Source organism: Neophocaena asiaeorientalis, unplaced genomic scaffold (genome assembly GCF_003031525.2).
Source record: "Neophocaena asiaeorientalis asiaeorientalis breed wild unplaced genomic scaffold, Neophocaena_asiaeorientalis_V1.1 scaffold581, whole genome shotgun sequence".
Taxonomy (NCBI): domain Eukaryota; kingdom Metazoa; phylum Chordata; class Mammalia; order Artiodactyla; family Phocoenidae; genus Neophocaena; species Neophocaena asiaeorientalis.
Window position 1 is genome coordinate 3,153,548 of NW_020172732.1, and position 21,427 is coordinate 3,174,974.

At 41.2% G+C, this 21,427-nt stretch overlaps 1 protein-coding gene across 1 annotated transcript in view; it reads left to right on the top strand.

Moving 5' to 3' along the window:
* Window positions 1-168, top strand: part of FOXD3 (forkhead box D3) — a 971-nt gene extending 803 nt beyond the window's left edge. Inside the window, exon 2 of the mRNA XM_024740387.1 lies at window positions 7-168. Coding sequence (XP_024596155.1) covers window positions 7-168 — 162 coding nt within the window. The remainder of the gene's footprint in view (window positions 1-6) is intronic.
* The last annotated feature ends 21,259 nt before the right edge of the window (window positions 169-21,427 follow it).

The window sequence follows — 21,427 nt, forward strand, 5'->3', positions numbered from 1 at the left end:
CAGTCAGCAGCGCTCATAGCCACGCACCAGCCTCTCTCGCTGAGTCGGACGACGGCGACCATCGCGCCCATCCTGAGCGTGCCGCTCTCTGGACAGTTTCTGCAGCCTGCAGCCTCGGCCGCCGCCGCTGCCGCCGCCGCAGCGCAGGCCAAGTGGCCCGCTCAATAGGGACGTGCCGGTGGCCGGGATGTTGGGCCCGGTGGCGGCCTCGAGCGTCGGCTGCATTTGCAAGCTGCGCGCCCCGCCCCGCTCCTGGCCCCCCTGCCCAATCCTGGACTTTGTCTCTCTTCCATTTCCTCCCTCCAACCCGTCGACACCGACCTTCGGCGGCCTCCACCCGGTCCTGCATACCTAGGCTGGCGGAGCAAACTCTCACCGCGCACCCGCGGGGAATAGCTTTCCGTACAGGTAAAACCGAAAACCGAATTTCCGAAAATGTACCCCGACGGCGCCTGCTCTCAGTACCTTGGGGATGGGAGGGAAATTGTTTGTCTATATTTGTATAAAAATTATTGACTTTCCTTTTGGGGTTTTTATTTTTTTAAGAAAAAAACAAATTCAGTAGATTTAGAGCTCTGAACTTTCATTTTTTCTGAAGGTTCACTCTCCGCAGTTTTATGTGAGAAAAAAATGTATAGAGATGTTGGGAGATTTTAAATATTAAAAAATTTTCACAAGGCGAAAAGTGTCATTCTATTATAAAAGTCTGTTTATATATGAATGAATATATATGGTATTCTAAATGTTATTCCATCGTGTTGTACACAACTTTGTAAATAAAATTTTTAAAGGCTCAGCCTAGTGTTTTATTTAGGTGTCTGAGATAAATGACAAGATTTTAAAATAGTATTTGCATTTTATTTTTCTCAGATATTAGAGGAGTTTCAAGGAATGACCTTTTCAAACTTTGCTAATTCATAATTTGGGTGTAAGAAATTTTAATTGGAGAAAGAATATACCTAATTTAAATTGTATTAATATTTTCTTTTAGTTTTCATATAAAATCGGGATGTTGGTGGTGATCTCTTTCCTATCAATTCATTAAATCAAAATGACTAGATATTTCTGAAGATAAAGTAAGCTGCCATTTAAAAAACCAACCTAATTCTAAACATCAGCACGATTTAAATATTTTTTAAATACAAGACTTTATCTTTCACAATGAAAACTTCTCAAATGAGAGTTTTTAGTTGTTTCAGTTATCCTTTCAAAAGAATGTTAATTCCAAACATCTCCCTCATTTTAGCATTTAAAGCCTTGATTTTTCAAACTTTATTTTCATCCCCTAAGTGGAAATGGTAATAAACCCAATTAACTTTTTAAATATATGTATGGCATTTTAAATTTTGCAGTGGAGTTGTATTACCTATATTAACCTGATAGATAATACATAGTTGTTTTATTCTTTCATAATATTTTCAAGTAAGGTACCTCTTTTCTATGATAGTAGTCCACAACATAATTTGGATTTCTGAAGGATTCCTGTAGATGCTTCCTCCAACCCACAGCTCTTCCGAAGGCCAAGAAATAGTGGCCTTAATATCCTTTGAAAAACAGATGCACATCACCCCATTTTTTAACCTTTTTAAAAATACCTTAGGCTAGTTTAGTGTGAAATGCGAGATCACAGAGCAGGAATGGGGAGATGTCATTGCGGATTATTTTTAATGTGCATTTCAGCTGTTGCAACCTTAAGTATTAAGGTAGAAATGAAACATCTAGACGCGGGAAGCCGGTTCCCATCACCAATAACATATCCTCAAATGGCATCAATTCTAATTATTTCTTAATTAATTTAGCTGTTACAATTACGTATGCGAAATCGCTTTTTTAAACTGGAGCGGGTAGCAGTACTGTCACCTCGGCCCTATGCGCGTGCTGTTTGCAAAACACCGCCAGTCTGGCGCTGGCGTTCACCTCGCCTCCCTGGTCGCGGAGATGCCTCTCGGACGCTGATCCGAGCTTTATTTCCCTGCTGTCGGCGTGGGCTAGGGAGTCACTTTAAAAGATCCTTCTTCGCAAAAACCGAATCGGTCTTCCTGGTAAACAGTAAACATTATTGTGTCCTGAGTAAACATTCCTTCTGGATCAGAGTCCTAAAATAAAACAAGCTGCCGGGGGTGAGATCGTTTAACTTGATAAACAAGAACTTGATAATCAACCGCCACCGAGAGGAGCAACAGTTACCTTCACGGAGAAGAGATTATGGACCACACAGTCTCCGGGTGGGTCCCTTCTAATCTCTTTTTACAAGGAAAAATAAACGGATCTAAATTTGTTTGTGTGTTGCAGCTATAAAAGTAACAAGTTGTTTCACAGTTGTGTCTGGCTAATCGGTTTTTACACAAACAGCAAATGGTACATGATTTGTGCAAACACATAGAGGTTATTTCTAAATTTAGCTGACACCCCTGGGAAAAGGGAAAGGCAGGGCTTCTTGAATTCACTTTTAGCCTCAAGAAGCTGCTGATCCAAGGCTTCTAAATGACATTGGATAACAGGGGCCTCATTCCATCCCTGATCCTTTGTTACTTATAAAATTACTCGCTCATATTTCCGCGCATAGCAGCAATACCGGCCGAGCCTGCGCCCGCAGCGTGACACTCGGCCACAAGCTGCCGCTTGAGATTCGCAGAGCTTCCCACCCCCCTCCCCCGATGCATTAGGCGGTGGAGTGTAGAGGAGAGATTCCCCCGGCAACTTTCCTTCCAAACACTTATCAACCTTGAACTAGAGCCTGAAGATGGTCCCCCTCCTTTATTTCTTGGAGGGTAGGAGACTCTTAGACGCAGACCCCAAACCGACCAGCGGCTGTTTAAAGTCCCGGCAGATGTCAGGGAGATAGGCCTGGCCATAGCTCAGCTGAAAAGCTCTTTTTGGTTTAAGCTTGCTAAACCACGAAAGCTTAGAACAGAAGGAAAAAATGCAAATATTGTATATAATGAACGCAAGCACTTGGGGAAGGGAGGGCTTGAAACCCACATTTGATATGAGCGGACGCGGGTAGCAGCGAGGAAAGGCACTGAAATCTCCTTTTACACTGAGATTTAAAGACAACACGACTGATATCGGCTTTTTATTTCACTTAGGCAGATTTATTTGTAATAAAAAGAAGAAACGGGTTATTTTTTATGGGGAGGATTTTAGCTTTCGGCTACACACGAATTTAAACTGGTTTCCACTTCTTCCGGCATTCATTTCTAGAAAGTCCATCCAGTTCCAAGGCCTGTGGCCCTTAAAGTATCCCCTGGACGAAGTCCCTGAGTGGGGTCCCGGTACTCAGTCCCTCCGGGAATGGAGGGTGGATTCGGTGGTCCAGGGAAAGGCGAACGAAGGCTAGAATACACGCACGGGCTCTGCAGGGCTCTTGCTGCGATGGCGGACGTGGCCTGTAGGGGGCGACGAGCAGATGGAAAACTTACGCGTTTTGTCTCCGAGGGTCCACTCCCAACCCTGAGAGACCTCTGCTTCCCTCCCAGGCTCTGAGCACACTGACACCCTACCCGTGCTCATCCTCCCGTCCTGGGACACCCAGGTCGAATCGCGGAAAAACTGTTTTTCTCGGCCTCTCTCCTGGAAGGGAGAAAGTCCCGAGGGAAGTTTGCCCTAAAGATTGGGAAGCAATAAAGTTTACTGATGAGGAAACATGGACTTGGAAGCAATTAAGAGTTATGTTTGAGGTTATTTATTTTATATGGTTTATAGGAAGAGTTTTGGCAGTGAGGGGACTATGAAAGGCTGGTGTGTGCGCGCGCGCACGTTTTAACGTGGGTTCCTTGAAGAACTGTACTGAAGAGACTATAATGTGAAGGAAAGCCAGTTCCAGAGCCATGTGTCTGTTAGACACATGCTGCAAACTGCAGCATAATTAGTAAATGAACGCCTCTCTGGGAGGTGGATGGGGAGGCTGGAAGGTGTTCTCAGAGTGCCCAGGTCGCGTGGCGGTTGTGTGTCTGTCTATTTCATGGGAGGTCTATTTCATGGGAGGGAATGACAGGAAGCAGTGGAATGAGACATGCCTTCCAGAGGCGGGGAGGCATCCCAATCAGGGAATGGGTACTTCCTGACTGTGACCTTGGACAAACTGCTTGGTTTCTTTCTCTCCATTCCCTTGCCTCTACAATGAGAATGAGGAGCCTATTTGTCACTTGGGCTTGCAGGATTAGGTGAGTTGGTGTCAGTGAAAAATGTTTTATAAACTGTAGAGACCTAAGGGGATGTAAGGAGTTTATTTGTTTGTTAATGGCTTCTAGAAAGACAAACAACTCTGTTACAAACACTTGCAGTGTTTGGCTTGGTTTTGAACAACTAGATTTTAGGTGTAAAAAAATGGGTTTTTCTATGAGGGGTTGCATAACCTATTCCAGTCCCTTGCTATCTGAAAGGATGGAGCAAAAGAGAGTCTAGTAAGAAGGGGCTTTTCAAAGGTGGGGTCTCCTCCTGGTCTTGAGTCCTTCAGCCCAACCCTGGGCCTGAGGAGAAGCCCGTGGTGCCCCCTCACTCTCAGTCCGCACCCCCTGCTCCAGAGGCCTGGCATATTTCTTTCTGGTTGAGCGGTCTACTTTGCTTTTTGCCCCTTTGCTTCCACTGCCCGAGGCAAGTGGGGAAACCTGAGCCCTCCGCTGACAGATGCCCATTAACGCAACACGCAGTCTCAGGGCGAATTAAAGGCAACCAGATCTCAGACCCGCGTAAAAGACCACCCTCCCTTTGCCTCCCTCCAACAGTTGACATAGTTACACCCAGAGCCAACTTCTCTCTTAACCATCACTACACCCTCCCCTTGCCCTCTCAGGAATGTATCAGCCATTCTTTGCTCCCCGAGGGCAGCACCAGCCAAGGGGGGCGAGTATGAAGAACAAAATTGGAAAAGAAATGTTGCAAAATCAGCGGAAGGAGTTGTAGAAAGCATCACCTTATTTTTATTTCCCAATAGGGTGTCTTACATCCGAATTTTTCAAAATAAGAATTAAGTTAGTCACCTCCCTTATTTTAATATAAAACTCGTACCAAAAGCCCTCCTTTTTCAGATGATTTTGTGCTTATGCACACAGCTCCGTCCTATCAGTGGTGAGATGGGGAGGGAGAGGGAACACCTTCATTCCCTTGAGTCCTCTGGGGCTAAATTTCGGAGGCATCTTCAGAAAAACAGCCCTAGAGAGCACCCTTCCCTCTTTTCACACAGTTCCTGAAAGTTCAGTGACTTCCCCAAGGTCACTCAGCGGCCCAAGGGTAAGCCATGGAAATACTCAAAAGAGGAAAAATTGTTCTCTACCCAGGAAGGATGCCCTCCTTGAGGAAAGAAAAAAAAAGCGAACAGTGGGGCAAAGAAGGTTGGGAAGAGTGGAGAGAGAAAAAAAAAAAGGCAAACGCAGAGAAATACTGGGCCCAGCGGGACTCAGCTCGCGGAAGACCAAGACCTAGACCGTGGGTGGCCCCGCGGCCCTGGGCGCCCGATCCGCCCCAACCCGCCCGGGCCTCGCCGCTCTGCTCTCCCAGGGCTGAGCGGTTCTCCGGGGACCGACGGCTAGATCTCCTTCTTGCCTCGGGATTTGGGAGGGGAAGAACAAAGACGGGAAATCCAGGCCCGAAGCTCCGCTCACCCCGAGGGTCAGAGGTCCAGCCTCTTCGCCCGGGTGTCGGGAGTCGGCCTCCATGGGCGTCTCCACCCCCTCCCACTCCGGGTCCACCTTTGCGCCAGCCACTAGGGCTCGGCCTGCGGGACTCCAGCTCCCTCTGCCTGGGGGTGAGGCAGGGGCCGGGGTTGGGGGGGCGGAAGAAAATTTGAATTGCTTAGGGAGGAAACCCATCCGTAAAACGACACCCGCTCCCGCGGCGCCCGGGGGCCCGCGCTGGGTAAGCTCGCGACGGGAACAAATCTCCGCGGTGTGAACCAGGGCGGCCGAGACGCCCCAACCCAGGATCTCTGGGGAACCGGGGACAGCGCTACTAGGTTCTAGTTAAGCCACAGCCTTAAGGAGGGTCGTGAGAACTCGGGCGACAAGGCCAGGGTCTTGGGACGGGAGTGCCCCTCGACTTGGGCCTGTTCGCCTTGCCGCCAACGCGTGGCAAGAAGTCTCCTCTCCGCCATCACCGCCCAGCTGCTCCCGCTTCAGCGGAGTGGGCATTTGGAACGCTCCTTCCCGGGATCCGGCAACAGGAGCTGCAGTGCACGTCTTATCGAAGAAGGGAGCTTTGGTTCTTTTCCTCCCTCCATTCCTTCCACTCTCTCCTCTCGACAGATGGTAAGCGAGACTCAGTTTTCTCCAAAAGACCAACAACACATTTTCGCCGTTACCCTAGCAAGAGGCGCATGCCGGGGATCACAGCAACCTAGCAACCCCAAACCTTAAATTTTCTCTTTGCTTTCAAGCTCCATCTGGGAGGCACCGCCTCCTCCGGGAAGCCTTCCTGAGCCTCCCAGCTCAGGTCGCTTGCGCCTTCTTGGAGCCCACGGTGCCAACTAGTGAACTGTTGTCTACGATGCTCTGTGAGCTCCTTACCGTCTAACATTGCTGAGCACAAAGGGGACGATCAAAAGTATTTGTCTAGTAAAAGACAGACTAGGACCATGGGAGTGGGGATGAGGAATCTTGAAGGTGCTTATTGATCGAATGAGGTTCTTCTCGAGTTTGGGGGACTGTTTTCTTCCCATTCCTTTCCTTCAGTCCCCTCTTTTTATAATAAATGCTTTTATAAACACCGTGTTAATTTTTTTAATGAAGGAGTTTAAAAAGCATTTATTAGAGATTTTAAAAGTATAACACATTTCAACGTTCATAATATAATTGGATTTTCTGCGATATTTTTTCTGCCACTGTGAAATTAGTTGAAAACTCCTTGGCCTAGCCTAAAGTACCAGCAGACAGTTCCACCTCCAGCCTAATGAAGAAAACTCCTCTAGAGTACCTCAGGGTTTTCAGCCAGCCTCTGCTTCAGTTCTTCCAGTAGAAAATGAATCACTACCTCACAAAACATCCATTGCATACAGGGGCAGCTTTATTTGTTAGAGTGTCTTTCTTTTATAGAACTTTTATTTCCTTAGTAAAGTATAGAAAATTTGAGAGTCATTTGCTTAGATTTCAATACTAAAGATGTTATATTGTCATGTGTTGGGTTTCTTTATCTTGACACACAAAGAATTCAACGTGGTTTGGCCTCTATGTTAAGACTACTGTTTGTGGAGAAAACTGAGCAAAAGCTATAGCTTTGAGAAAGTATCAGGATTCTGTATTCAGTATACATGTTCCAGGGCTGTCTATGGAGCCTGCTCTGAGATCTATTTGGAGATCCCTAGTTATTTACCACCTCTCCCAGGGGTGGGTTCAGACTATACTGGTGGTAAAATTTTTGTGGGATAGTTGTCAGAATCTCATTCTTTTTTTTAACGAGAAAAAAAAAAAAGGATTTTTAAAAGCTCAAACAGTTATATAATTTATCCTTCATTGCTGTGAACATTGGCATAAACGTTAATCTCTCACCTGTCAGTTATCCAAACCATTCACCATACGAAACTAGGACCTTTGATGGCTTCCCTGAAAGATATTCATACAGATTCTAGTATTTAATATAGAGAAGAAGAAAGTAAATCCCAGATTATTTTGTCATTGCTCTCCAACTGGGATCAAGGTAATATGCTCTTTAGTGTTATACACTTAATGCATTTTTTTTTTTTGCAAATTTATATCTAGTTTGTGTGGTCCCTATTGATTTAGGTGTTTTTTTTTATTATTACTGAAGTATAGTTGATTCACTGATTTAGTCTTTATATAGCTCAGTTAGCTTCTTTCTTTGCCATTGTTACAGATTATATCAGTAAACCATCTCTCAAATTCTACCATTTTACAAATGTAAATGTTGGTTACAAGAGCAAGGTGGTATCAAGATCAGCACAAATTAATCACAACCATTGTGAAATATCTGCTTTATTGATGGTACTTCAACAGCATCACCTTTCCACATACATCAGGAATTATGATTTTATGATAAAAGTTGCTCTTGCTGCTGGAGGGAATCGAGTATAAGAGTTAACAGATTGGATTAAAGGACAAGGCTAATTCTTAGTCCTAGGCCTGACATTGAACTTGGAAGTATCTGATGGAGTCTGCCCACATAAAGACCACTATTTTTTTTTATTATAGAATATTGGCTATATTTCCTGTGTTATACAATATATCCTTGTAGCTTTTTTTTTTCTTTTCTTGTTTTTTAATTTGGCTGAGCTGGGTCTTAGTTGCGGCCTGCGGGATCTTTTAGTTGCGGCATGTGGAATCTAGTTCCCTGACCAGGGATGGAACCCAGGCCCCCTGTATTGGGAGCAAGGAGTCTTAGCCACTGGACCACCAGGGAATTCCCCTTGTTTTTTTTTTTTTTTTAAGATTTTTTTGATGTGGATCATTTTTAAAGTCTTTATTGAATTTGTTACAGTTTTGCTTCTGTCTTATGTGTTTTGGATTTTTGGCCTCGAGGCATGTGGGATCTTAGCTCCCCAACCAGGGTTCAAACCCACACCCCCTGCATTGGAAGGGGAAGTCTTAACCACTGGACGATCAGGGAAGTCCCTTCTTGTAGATTATTTTATACATAATAGTGTGTACTTAATCCTGTACTCCTGTATTGCCCCCCCTTCCCTCTCCCCACTGGTAACCACTAACTTTGTTCTCTTTATCTGTGAGTCTGTTTCTTTTTTGTTATATTCACTAGTTTGTTGTATTTTTTAGATTCCACATATAAGTGATATCATACAGTATTTGTCTTTCTCTGTAAAGACTACTATTGAAAATTTAGCTGAGAGAAAGAAAGGAAACAGAGGAATTATACTATTATAACTATCATTTCAACATTTCCGGTAACAGATATTTTTCAGTAACTATTTAAACATTTAGAGATTTTTTTTAAACCTTAATTTCAGTTTTGTCTTGATTTAAGATATCTGATATTCCAAGGTATCTGTCGTTCAAACCTCCGGCAGTTTGATGACTCCTGCCCTCTGATATTGATATTTCTTTTAAACCTTAATTTCACTTTTGTCTTGATTTAAGATATCTGATATTCCAAGGTATCTGTCGTTCAAGCCTCCGGCAGCTTGATGACTCCTGCCCTCTGATATTGATAGTGTATATTGTAGTTCAGGGGAGGAGACTGAATCACCCTCCTCTACCATCACCACCCATGGGGCCCCATGAATAAAGTGAAGAAGCCCCACAGGAGACTGAGCGAATCTGCTCTCTACTTTGGGAACCATATTCTAGTACAGAATATTCAATATATATACTTAATGGGTTACTTTTTTTTTTTTTTGGCCGCACAGTGTCACTTGGGATCTTAGTTTCCCGACCAGGGATCGAACCCGTGCCCCCTGCAGTGGAAGTGCAGAGTCTTAAGTACTGGACCACCAGGGAAGTCTTAATGGGTTACATTTATTAATCTATTGCTTTTAAATATTCTTACATAAATGAGATGAAGTGTGAGAAAAAAATTATTAAATTATAAGAGCTAAAAACTTACTGTGTAAGAGATAGCTATACTGTATTTTCAAAATTCTAGGGAGGGTTTGAGACGCAGAATGATTATCTGGAAAGAGCATGGGCTTTGGATCTGATAGTCCTACAGTCAATCAAATCCTGGCTCTGTCACTTCTGAAATGATTTTGATCAAAGGTATTTGGCCTCTCCGAATCTCAATTTTCTTATCTATGAAATGGGAAACATAATATGAAGATTTACTATGATAATGCATTTGGAGTGCTCAATAATGGTGGCTATTATTACTTTACAGTTTTGCTGACTTAATAGCAGTCATATTTTCATGAGGCTACCTTTTTTTCCCCCCTGATATTATATACCCATGGTTGTCACATTTCATATTTTAAAATGACATTGCTGATACCACTGTCCCTTCCATCTGTGTGAGCTAGGTATCATTTTTGTGTTCTCACAACTTAACAAATGTGAAACAATTTACTCTGTAGTGCCACTTGGTAAATCACTTTTTCACTTTCAGGGTATTTTTCAGTCTTGTGGATGAGAGGTCTTGACAATAGTCATTAAAGATATGATAGTACTTTCACAAGAGCAGGGACATGTGCCTTATGTCTTTGCTGAGCTCTGGTCTAGGTAGACTAATTTTAACATTTTTCTAGATCTACACTAAGATTATACTAAAAGAAGTTACTATCTGCCTAGATTGTACCTGATCAGGCAAATACCTAATTTTCAGCTTGTAAAGACTACCTCAGTTATACTATCTGGTTAATGGGAGGATGTGATGTTGCATAGTTAAAAGAAGATGGGGTAGAAGTCAGCTGATTGACTTTTGCTGCCTGATGATTTTGGCTAAATTACTTGAAACTGTAAACTTCAGATTATGATAATCTAGTGGGGACATTCTATGTCTATTTAGCTAAGTTAAACCAAACATCACTTTAAAAGTATGAGAAAGAAACAGACAGAGAGAAAAAAGGCAAAAGAGAGAATGAAAAATCATTTAAATGTGAAGTTGCCATGAATTCCATTCAGTGGGCATGGACAGAGGGCAATGAAGAAAGGGTGGCATGAAGTTGCTAGATGCAGTTAGTCTCCATTCCCTTATGCATTTTACAATGTAAGCATCTTGCTACAGAAAATGGGATGACATCTCTATGGTTAAATATACTGCCCTTATATTTTGTACAACATGGACTCTAAACACAAGCAAGCTCTTACATCTAGAGTTCAACCAAAGAGGTATCAACCTGTTCCAACAGTGGAAAAGCTGACAATTAGATTAAGGGAGCGATGGTATGCTTCTATACTGTAAGGGCAAATTTAAGGGAGTTTGTGACTAATTTTTATTATATTTGATTTTTTTTCACCTTACATGTTACTTTAGCTCCTGGACAAAATGCAATTTCCATTGTAATATCTGCCTTACCAGGGTTGTTCTGGGAATCAAATGAGATAATATATGTTAAAGTGCTTTGCAAAATTCACAGTGCTATAAAATGTAAAATGTTTCTTTTCTCTGGACAAAACTTGGCCAGGAATCCACTTAAATGGTTTTATTCTGTGTTGCATACAGAAAGTGAATTGTGGTTGAGTACAGAACAATAAGTACAATAATAATAATAAGGATAGGAGCTAAGAAGATGAGTTGACCACTTACCACCTGCCGGGAAATGTGTTTCCTTCTTCAAGTAGATTATCTCAATTAGATACTGCTTTGGGAGGAGTTTTTCCTCTTAGATTTCTATCCTTCTAGGTTCTCCTAAGGCTCTGCAATTTCAAATATTTTGTACACTTTCTGGGACGCCTCCACATTACTTTGTGTGTGTGTGTGTGTGTGTGTGTGTATAAAACCAATTTTTTTTTCCTTCTCATATTGCTGAATTTAATAACTAAGAAGTGCTAGGTGAGAAAATACTTATTTCCTATTCAATATGTTTCCATGGGAAGGACTTTTTACTAGAGGACATGTGAGCCTTTCTGTCTAACTCCCTCCTCTCCTGAGGGAGGGAGGATGACTTCTCTCATTGGTGAGTTTAGAAGAATGAACCAGGCATTTGTGAATCAGCCACTCCTGCGCATTTTGGACTTGCTTGCTCACAGAGAGGATGCCTTCTGGCTTTCAGCCTCTGCCATGCCATGACCTTAGCAGAACATGGAACATGCTCTGTGCTTGTGGTTGAGGACCGCAACTGTTTAGTACTTCCTATACTTCCTATGACTGGGTAGGAAAGTCTGACTAGTTCAGCAACTATAAGCAAGTCCATTTGGTTGCACATCATTTAATTTAGATTTCATTAGAAATAAAGCTAGTACTTCTCATCTCTGATTCCTGTGTCTACTTCTCAGTTGGTTTTAAATTTAGGTAGGAGAGAGAAGGGTTATGAATTAACCGCTTAAAACCCTAACAAGAGACAGTATAAGGGAGTGAGTGGTTAAGCCCACAAGTGTGGAAATGAGATTGCCTAATTTCAAATTCTGGCTGCATTACTTTTCAGCTGTGCTACCTTGTGCAGGTTACTTAAACTCTCTGTGGCTTAGTTACCTTATCTGTAAAGCGGGGACAATAATAGTACCTACCCTCCTAGAGTTGGTGAGAGGATTAAATAAGTTAATACATGTAAAATGTTTAGAATAGTCCTTGGTATACAATAAGTATTCAACAAATGTTAGCTTTTCTTATTATTATATTAATACTAGTAACCCAAAGATACAATCTAAAATTTGCAAATAATTTGCATTCAGCTTCTAACTTCCCTCCTTAAAGATGTTGATTTACTGATTGTCTTCATAGGGGCTTTCTACTGGTTAATTCTCTAGGCTAAACATAATAATTTAGTCTTTTATCTCTACTTGTCACAATCTATAGCAATGTGACTCACAGCGACATTCCTTAGGGACACTTTTAGACTTCTTCCTTGAGGTCTTCAGGCTAGCCTGCTGTGCTTGCTCTCATTTCAGAGTCACTTTGCCTATCCTATACAATTTAGCAATAAAATATGTGCTGTCATATGTAATGGGTGCTGGATAGAGTAGAATTTTAAAAAAAGACAGAAGCACCTGAGCTGCCCTTCTTAGGGTACAAATGTGCTGCAGTTATTTGGGGGAGATGTTCAACATTTTGCCATGGAAAATTTCAAGCATACAGAAAAGTTGAAAGACTTTTGCAATAAACACCTGTATTATACTCATCATTTTACCATTAACATTTTAATACACTTGCTCCGTCATGTAGTTGATCCAGCCATTCATTCTTGATCCATCCATCATTCCATTTTACTTTTCTGATGCATTTCAAGGAGAGTGTTGGAGCAATATTCTGAAATGCTAACCACTGATTCTTTCCTTGACATTTCCTGCAACTCCTCTATTTCCTCTCAGAGGCAGAAGCAGTGTGGCATAGAGAATGGATCTGAATCCTGACTGCTTGAAATACATCCCTGCTACTTACTAGTCATGTGACTGTGTAACCTTACTGTTACTTAGTGTCTTCATCTGGAATAAGAGGAGAATAATAGTACCTACCTCATGAAGTTGCTGTGAGAATACATGTGAAGTGCTTACAACAGTGCTTGGCCAGCAAACACTTGTAGAGTACTAACTCCTGTTAGACAATGTCAGCATTTAATTCTCTTCTACTGGGCTTCCCTGGTGGCACAGTGGTTGAGAGTCAGCCTGCTGATGCAAAGGACACGGGTTCGTGCCTCAGTCTGGGAAGATCCCACTATGCTGTAGAGCAGCTAGGCCTGTGAGCCACGGCCGCTGGGCCTGCGCGTCTGGAGCCTGTGCTCCGCAACAGGAGAGGCCACAACAGTGAGAGGCCCACTTACTGCAAAAAAAAAATAATCTCTTCCATTTTGGTACCACCTGAAGTCCATGGGGTAGTACCATTATTATTAAATATATGGTATATTAGCTGTTATTATTTGTTATAGCAGAAAAAAATTCAGAGGGAAAAAGTGTCTGCTTAGTTTTGAGTTTTAAAACAGACATTTTGAAGTTGATGGCAAAAAGGAAGGAAGGCTTTTGGAAAGAAACTGGGCTCCTTGCCTGTCAAAAATCAAAGTACTGGGGTGGGGCGGGGGAAATTTACATCATTAACAGTTGATTTTGGAACAATAGGTAAAGACTCACAGCTGGCCAAATTGTATAAACTTTCTTAGCCTCGGAGAGGAGAGAGGAGAAGCAACCAGGGAGAAGCTGATGGGGGTAAATGGGACCTTCCCCAAGCCAGGCTGATTCCAGAGTTGGGATAAATGTCCCTGTGGATGAGAATTTTGTTTCCTGTTAATATTTTTTGGACTCCTGAGATGTAATCTTTTATTTTTAAATCCCATCCCTCTCTCCAGTTCAAACTAGGATATCATCCACTGCCACAGGAAAAGGAAACCGTAAGAAATACAATGTTAAATATTTAGCTTTTGAGCACCAAAACCCAAAGATGTGGCAAAACAAATAAAACCGAAAAACATGTTTGGATGAGTACAGTTGTTTCTGGTTCCAGAGGAGATGCAAATTTTCTGGACTAGAAGAGAACTCAAGGACAGCCCCAGGCAAACTGGGACAGTTGGTCATTCTAGTTGGGGAGGGGAGTGAATCTTCTGTTTTCAACTATACTTGATATTTACAAAATGAATTACAAATTTCCTGGACTAGAAGAGAGGAACAGTCCTAGGCAAACTGGGACAGTTGGTCATCCTAGTGGGGGGTGGTCTTCTGTTTCCAATTATACTTGATATTTACAAAAAAAAATTAGTGTCGTTAGGGTACATTGAGGACTCTAATTTAGTATTCTACTAATAAAGGCAAGACTCGGCAATATTTCAGTGTTTCCATTATATATGACATAAGTAGATAGCTGGAACTGCCCAAATTTTTAGGAGGGATGCTTTATTCGTGCACTGCTGACTTGAGTTGGCTATAATTTTCAATTCTATTTTTGCTTTTTAATTGAGAATTAGTTCTAAGCACTTTACGTGAATAAGCTATACAATATAATTCATACATATTATTTTCCAGTTGTTTTTGTATAACCATGTTTATTTACAACATAAATAAATTGGAAATGACTATAATAAGTATAAGCTATGTTGAGTTAGAATTAAGAGCACAGGCTTAGAGCGAGACTATTTGAGTTTGAATCGTAGCCTTGCCTCTTACTAGCTGTGTGATATTAGGCAGGTTCCATTTCTTCATCTGCAAAACAGGAATTGAAATAGTATCTACCTAATAAGGTGGTGTGAGGATGAATTTAGTTAATATATGTAAGGTGTTTGTAACAGTGCCTGGCACATACTAGGCACTCAAGGATTGTTAGGTGATTTGCAAGTTCTTTTGCCCTATTAATGAAAACTTAAGAGTTTATTTATCGCTAATTATTTTCATAATTAAGACTTCATTAAGAGTTGAGAAGGCAGGTGAAATTGTTTTTCTGAGATGACAGACTGTTTTTTGGGGTTTTTTTAAAATTTTATTTTATTTATTTTTTATGCAGCAGGTTCTTATTAGTTATCTATTTTATATATATTAGTGTATACATGTCAATCCCAATCTCCCAATTCATCCCACCACCCCCACCCCTCCCCGCCGCCACTATCCCCCCTTGGTGTCTATACGTTTGTTCTCTACATCTGTGTCTCTATTTCTGCCCTGCAAACTGGTTCATCTGTACCATTTTTCTAGGTTCCACATACATGTGTTAATATGCGATATTTGTTTTTCTGACTTCACTCTGTATGACAGTCTCTAGATCCATCCACGTCTCTACAGATGACCCAATTTCGTTCCTTTTTATGGCTGACACATTGTTTTTTTCCTAACTTTTAATGAGGTCATGCTGTGGACTGCACTGTATCCCATTCAACATTCATGTGTTAAGTTGTAACCTCAAAATGACTGTATTTGGAGACAGGGTCTCTGGGAGATAAAGTTACATGAGGTCATAAGGGTGAGGCAACAGTCACCCAAGTTTTCTTTTCCCATTCTGCCCTACACAAAGGTGCCTGATGGAGCAGAATGATGAAGTAGAAAGAAGGCCTGACATCTTGGCCCAGGCCTGCCCCTCATCAACTGAACGATTTGGTGTAAGTCTTTTAACCTCTTCATGTCTCAGTTTTTTCATTAGTATAAAATGAGGTGCAGGAGATTAGTGTATTAATTGGGTTGAATTACACATCTGAATTGATCACAAGGCTGCAATGAAGGAGAAGCAACAATATAGAGACCAACAACTTGGAAGACAAAGTAGTTAGAGCCAGAAGCAGCTTCCATGAGGATGAGTACCTAGGTTTTTTCAGTGATGTTGGGAAGGGCATTCGATATTCCATAGCAGGTGGAGTGGAAGTTTGAGTCAATTTTGCTTGGTCTTAAGAAGCAGGGAGACTTTGGCTGCCGTCTGGGTTATGAAGAGCTTTTGACTAGAAGCTCTATAACTCGTCTTCCAACTCTTGGGTTCTATTAGTTAATGACTATAGGGGGTGAAAATGGAGCAAAGAGCGAGGATGAGGTCTCATTTATGTAAAAAATGAAATGAAATATATAATTGGTCCCCAAGTTCCCTTTCACTCCTGCAGGCTACAGGGGTCTGTCTTCCTTCTTTCACATATGTTTTTCTCTACCAGCCCTTGATATCCATTTTAACTTGACTGAAGTATCTTGTCTGGGTCCTCAGCATTCCCTGGAACAGCCCTGGTCCTGTAGGTCACTAGAAGCAGTGCTATCCCCTTTCAGCTTACTTCTCATCTATACTTGCAGCGTGTATATTAGATTAGGGCTAGGCTTCCGAGATAAACCTTGAATTCCAGCTCTGCCACTCACTACCATGAGCAAGTCACTTAAGCACTCTATGCTATATGGCATTTTATGTTTTAATCTATTAGGTAAGGATAAATAAAATACCTATGTCATATTGTGGTTGAAAGGATTAAATAAGATAATACTTGTAAACTCTTCAAATATTAACTGCCTTGGGAACAGGAACCATATCTTTCTTTTTCTCCTGCTTAGCATGTAGTAGGTGCTCAGGAACTGTTTTTTAAATGAATAAAAATGGCTTAGCCTGGTGTCTGGAATATAGTAAGTGCTCAAGAAAAGAACGCTTTATGTATCACCTTCTCTAGTAATCTTCAGTTGCTTTTGCTGCCCAGCATCTATTTGCTGATTTTCTAGTAGCAAAGCCCCAGTTCTCCTTTGTGAAAGTTCCCCTTCTTTATTCTCAGTTCTTGAGGTTCTGGTGGGGCTGACCCCATATCTCTGCTCCATGAGTTGGTATGTGGCCCAGGCCTGGCTCAATTTAGGACAGTGAGAGTCAGGCCAGATCTTTTTCTGGACCTAATATGAGAGAGATTCTCTCTTTCCATCTAGGCTGCGAAGTTGGTAAAAGGTAATCTTGAAGCTACTGGTGGCCATCTTGTTCTATGTGGAAGAATCTGCCCAGGAATCACGTTAAATCTTGCACAATGAAAACAACGTACCAGTTAGAAAGTGTTCAGTTGCAAGAAAATGAAAACCCAATTAATGGTGACTTAAGCAATGAAGACATTTTACTATGTAGAGGTATACAGCCCAGGACTGGTACTGTGATTCTGTAACGTCATCAAGCATGTGGGCTCTTCTATCTTTCTGTTTTATCATCCTCAGCTTTTGGTCATTATGCATATTACTTTTGGTAGAGAGAATAAAAACTCCCCAAAGATGTCCACATCCATATACTCAAAACCTGTGAATATATAACTTTTGGTGGCCAAAGGGACTTTGTAGATGTGGTTTAGTTAAGAATCTTGAGATGGGAAGAGTAATCTGGTTTATCCAGGTAGGTCTAATGTAAACAATGGTCCTTATAAGAGGGAGGCAAGAGAGTCAGAGTCAGAGAAGGAAATGTGTTGAAAGAAGCAGAGGTCAGAGAAACAGAGATTTGAAGCTATTATGCTGCTGATTTTGAAGATGGAGGAAGGGGCCGTGAGCCAAGGAATGCAGGCAGCTTTTAAAAGGTGGCAAAGATCTAACTTCTAGAACTGTAATATAATAAATTTGTCTTTTTTTTAAGCTACTAAGTTTGTGGTAATTTGGCAATAGAAAATTAATACATCACCCATGGTTGTAAAATGGCTGTCAGAGCTCCAGGTATTTTTGTATTTAATGCAGGAAGAAGAGATAGGAGCTAGAAGGGCAGAGCACACTGCATTTATCCCTTTTGTTAGAAAAGGAAAAAACGTTCACAGATGCCCTACCAGGTGACTTCCCCATACACATCACTGACCAGAACTTGGACACAGTGGCTACTTGTACCTGCAAGGGAGGGTAGGAAAGTATCTCACTTTCCAGCTTCATTTGTTTTGTAGATGGGTTCAGTTCATTATTTTATTTTATTTTTTTGCGGTACGCGGGCCTCTCACTGCCGTGGCTTCTCCCACTGCGGAGCACAGGCTCTGGACGCGCAGGCTCAGCGGCCATGGCTCACGGGCCCAGCCGCTCCGTGGCACGTGGGATCCTCCCAGACCGGGGCACAAACCTGCGTCCCCTGCATCGGCAGGCAGACTCCCAACCACTGCGCCACCAGGGAAGCCCTCTTATTTTTTTAACTGGTGGTATTATACTAGTTATCTATTGCTATATATAACAAATCACTTAAAAACTTAGTGACTAAACACCCATTTTCTTTCGTAACAATTCTAAGGGTGAGCAAGTTAGGGCTGGGCTCACCAGGTAGTTCTCCTGGTCTTCTCTTGGTCACGTGGCTGCAGGAGTCTGGTGATTGGACAAGAGCAGGATGATTTAACGTGGACTCATTTAGGTGTCTGGCTGTGGATGCTGGCTGTCATGTGTACCATCTGCCTCTAGCAGGTCAGCCTCAGCTTCTTGACATGATGCCTGTGTTCAAGGAGAGCAAGAGCTGAAGTTGCAAGGCCTCTTGAGGCCTAGACTCACAGGAACTCACACAACACTTCTGCCATATTCTGTTAGTCAAAGAAAGTCACATGGCCAGCCCAGCTTCAAGGACTGAGGAAATAGACTCTATCTCTTACAGGGAGGAGCATCGAAGAATTTGTGGCCAATTTTAATCTACCACACACACATATTACTCTTTCCAATAAAAGGCTACTTAATTAAAAAAATAAGTATGTAAACAAGTGGGACCTAATCAAATGTATGAGCTTTTGCACAGCAGAGGAAACCATAAACTAAATGAAAAGACAACCTACAGACTGGAAGAAAATAATTGCAAACGATGTGACTGACAAGGGATTAATTTCCAAAATATACAAACAGCTCATGCAACTCAATATCAAAAACACAAACAGCCCAATCAAAAAAATGGGCAGAAGACCTAAATAGACATTTCTCCAAAGAAGACACACAGATGGCTAACAAATACATGAAAAGATGCTCAACATCACAAATTGTTAGAGAAATGCAAATCAAAACTACAATGAGATATCACCTCACACCACTCAGAATGGCCACCATCAAAAAGTCTACAAATAGTAAATGCTGGAGAGCATGTGGAGAAAAGGGAGCCCTCCTACACTGTTGGTGGGAATGTAAATTGGTGCAGCCACTATGGAAAACAGTTTGGAGGTTCCTTAAAAACTAAAAATAGAGTTACCATATGATCTAGCAATCCCACTCCTGGGCATATATCCAGAGAAAACTCTAATTCAGAAAGATACATGGACCCCAATGTTCATAGCAGCACTATTTACAATAGCCAAGACATGGAAGAAACCTAAGTGTTCATCAACATATGAATGGATAAAGAAAATTTGGTACATATATATAATGGAATATTACTCAGCCATAAAAAGAATGAAATAATGCCATTTGTAGCAATATGGATGAACCTAGAGGTTATCATACTAAGTGAAGTAAGTCAGAAAAGAGAAATATCATATGATATCACTTATATATGGAATCTAAAAAAACAGTACGAATGAACTTTTCTGCAAAACAGAAAGAGACTGACAGACATAGAAAACAAACTTATGGTTACCACAGGGGAAGTGGGGGAAGGGATAAATTGGGAGTATAGGATTAACAGATACACACTACTGTATATGAAATAGACAACAAGGATTTACTGTATAGCACAGGAGACTATATATATATAGTCACTTTGCTGTACAACCTGAAACTAACAACTATACTTCAATAAAAAAATAAGTATCAATGCTATTTGTAATAAATTTAGAGTATTTTAATAATTTGGTGGAACTTTGGAGATTAGTATAAAAACCGTCTAATTGTATAAAAAAGGAAACTGTGGTCAGAAAGGTAAAGTATTTTGGATAAGATAACATAGTAACAGCACCAGGAGTAGAACCAGGTCTCTGACTTCCAGGCGTGTACTCTTAATTCCACAATAGGATTTCTTTTTGCAAACAAAGCTTATTAGTGATCTTTGTTCTAGAGAACCTGACAACATAGCTCTACTGCTTTTATACTTAAGAACTTTAAAGTTTATAGCTCAACCAAGCAAAGGAAAAGACTAAAGAAAGAATCCAAGAAACAATTCTGAGAAAAGTAAAATGGGAATTTGAATTATCTAGGTTATCTAGTCTCATTGCTCCATTTTTTTTTAAAGAAACATAACCTTAGTGTATCTGTAGAATAAATAATTCACCAAGTCATAAATAACTTGGTTAAAATTGCTTTATGAAATGTTCAAATGGGTCTAGATGATTTTTCCTCTTGGGATATTTTTAAAAACAAATGTACTGGGACTTCCCTGGTGGCAGAGTGGTTAAGAATCCACCTGCCAATGCAGGGGACACGGGTTCGAGCCCTGGGTCAGGAAGATCCCCCATGCCACGGAGCTACTAAGCCCCAGCGCCACCACTACTGAGCCTGCGCTCTAGAGCCTGTGAGCCACAACTACTGAGCTCGCATGCCACAACTACTGAAGCCCACGTGCCTAGAGCCCATGCTCTGCATCAAAGAGAAGTTACCACAATGAGAAGCCCATGCACCGCAAGAAAGAGTAGCCCCCGCTCGCCACAACTAGAGAAAGCCCACGTGCAGCAACGAAGACCCAATGCAGCCAAATATAAATAAATAAATAATTAAAAAACAAAAAACCATATGTACTGTCAAGTATATTCAAGTTATTCTTGTTGATTCCACTGGGAATTTAAGTGTTCTCTAACAGCTCTGCTTAGTCTTTAATTAATGTAATCTTTATTATTAATTGGTTGGTTAATGAATTTTTAATTAATTTAGCAAAATGTTTATTGTGAACCCACTAATTCAAAATATTGTGCTGACAATTGTAAAGAATATAAAATAGAATAAGGTATTTAATCTCCTCTTAAGAAGCTTAACTTCTTGTTGGGGGCAAACATGTATATAGCTAACTATAACACAAAGAGCAATGAATTAGATGCTGTAAGGGAGATATTAGCAAAGTGGAATAAGAATATAGCAGAACAATTGAAGTAATGCCAGCTGGACAGAGTGGTAAAGGCTATATCATTTGTGGCAGAAAGGAAGAAGAACCAAAAGAAACTTTTTCTATGTATAGAGTGGTTAATAGAATTTCTTCACAGGAAGTGGAAGTTGGGGAATTTAAAAGGTTTAAATGCTTAAGATGCATGTCTGGGTTATTGGGAACCCTCAGAACAGATAGTCATTTTTTCCCTATAAGGGGACTTTTGGGGTACATACATTTCTGAATTGAAGAATCCCTGTAATCTTTATTACGTATGGATATCTGGATTAGATGTAGTCTACCGAACAATTAAAATCAAAGTTCTGGCATGCCACAGAAGCAAAAGCAGGTAAGTAGCCTTTCTAACAGAATTCTCCATTAACAGACTTACTTCTTTTTGGGTTTGCTAACACAGTACAATAGATTGTAAACTTTGATGAAAGAGGGGGAGACACAGGAAGATAACTTCTTAATTTATGTAAGTTTTTTTTTTTTTTTTTTTTTTTTTTTTAGTAAGCGGGCC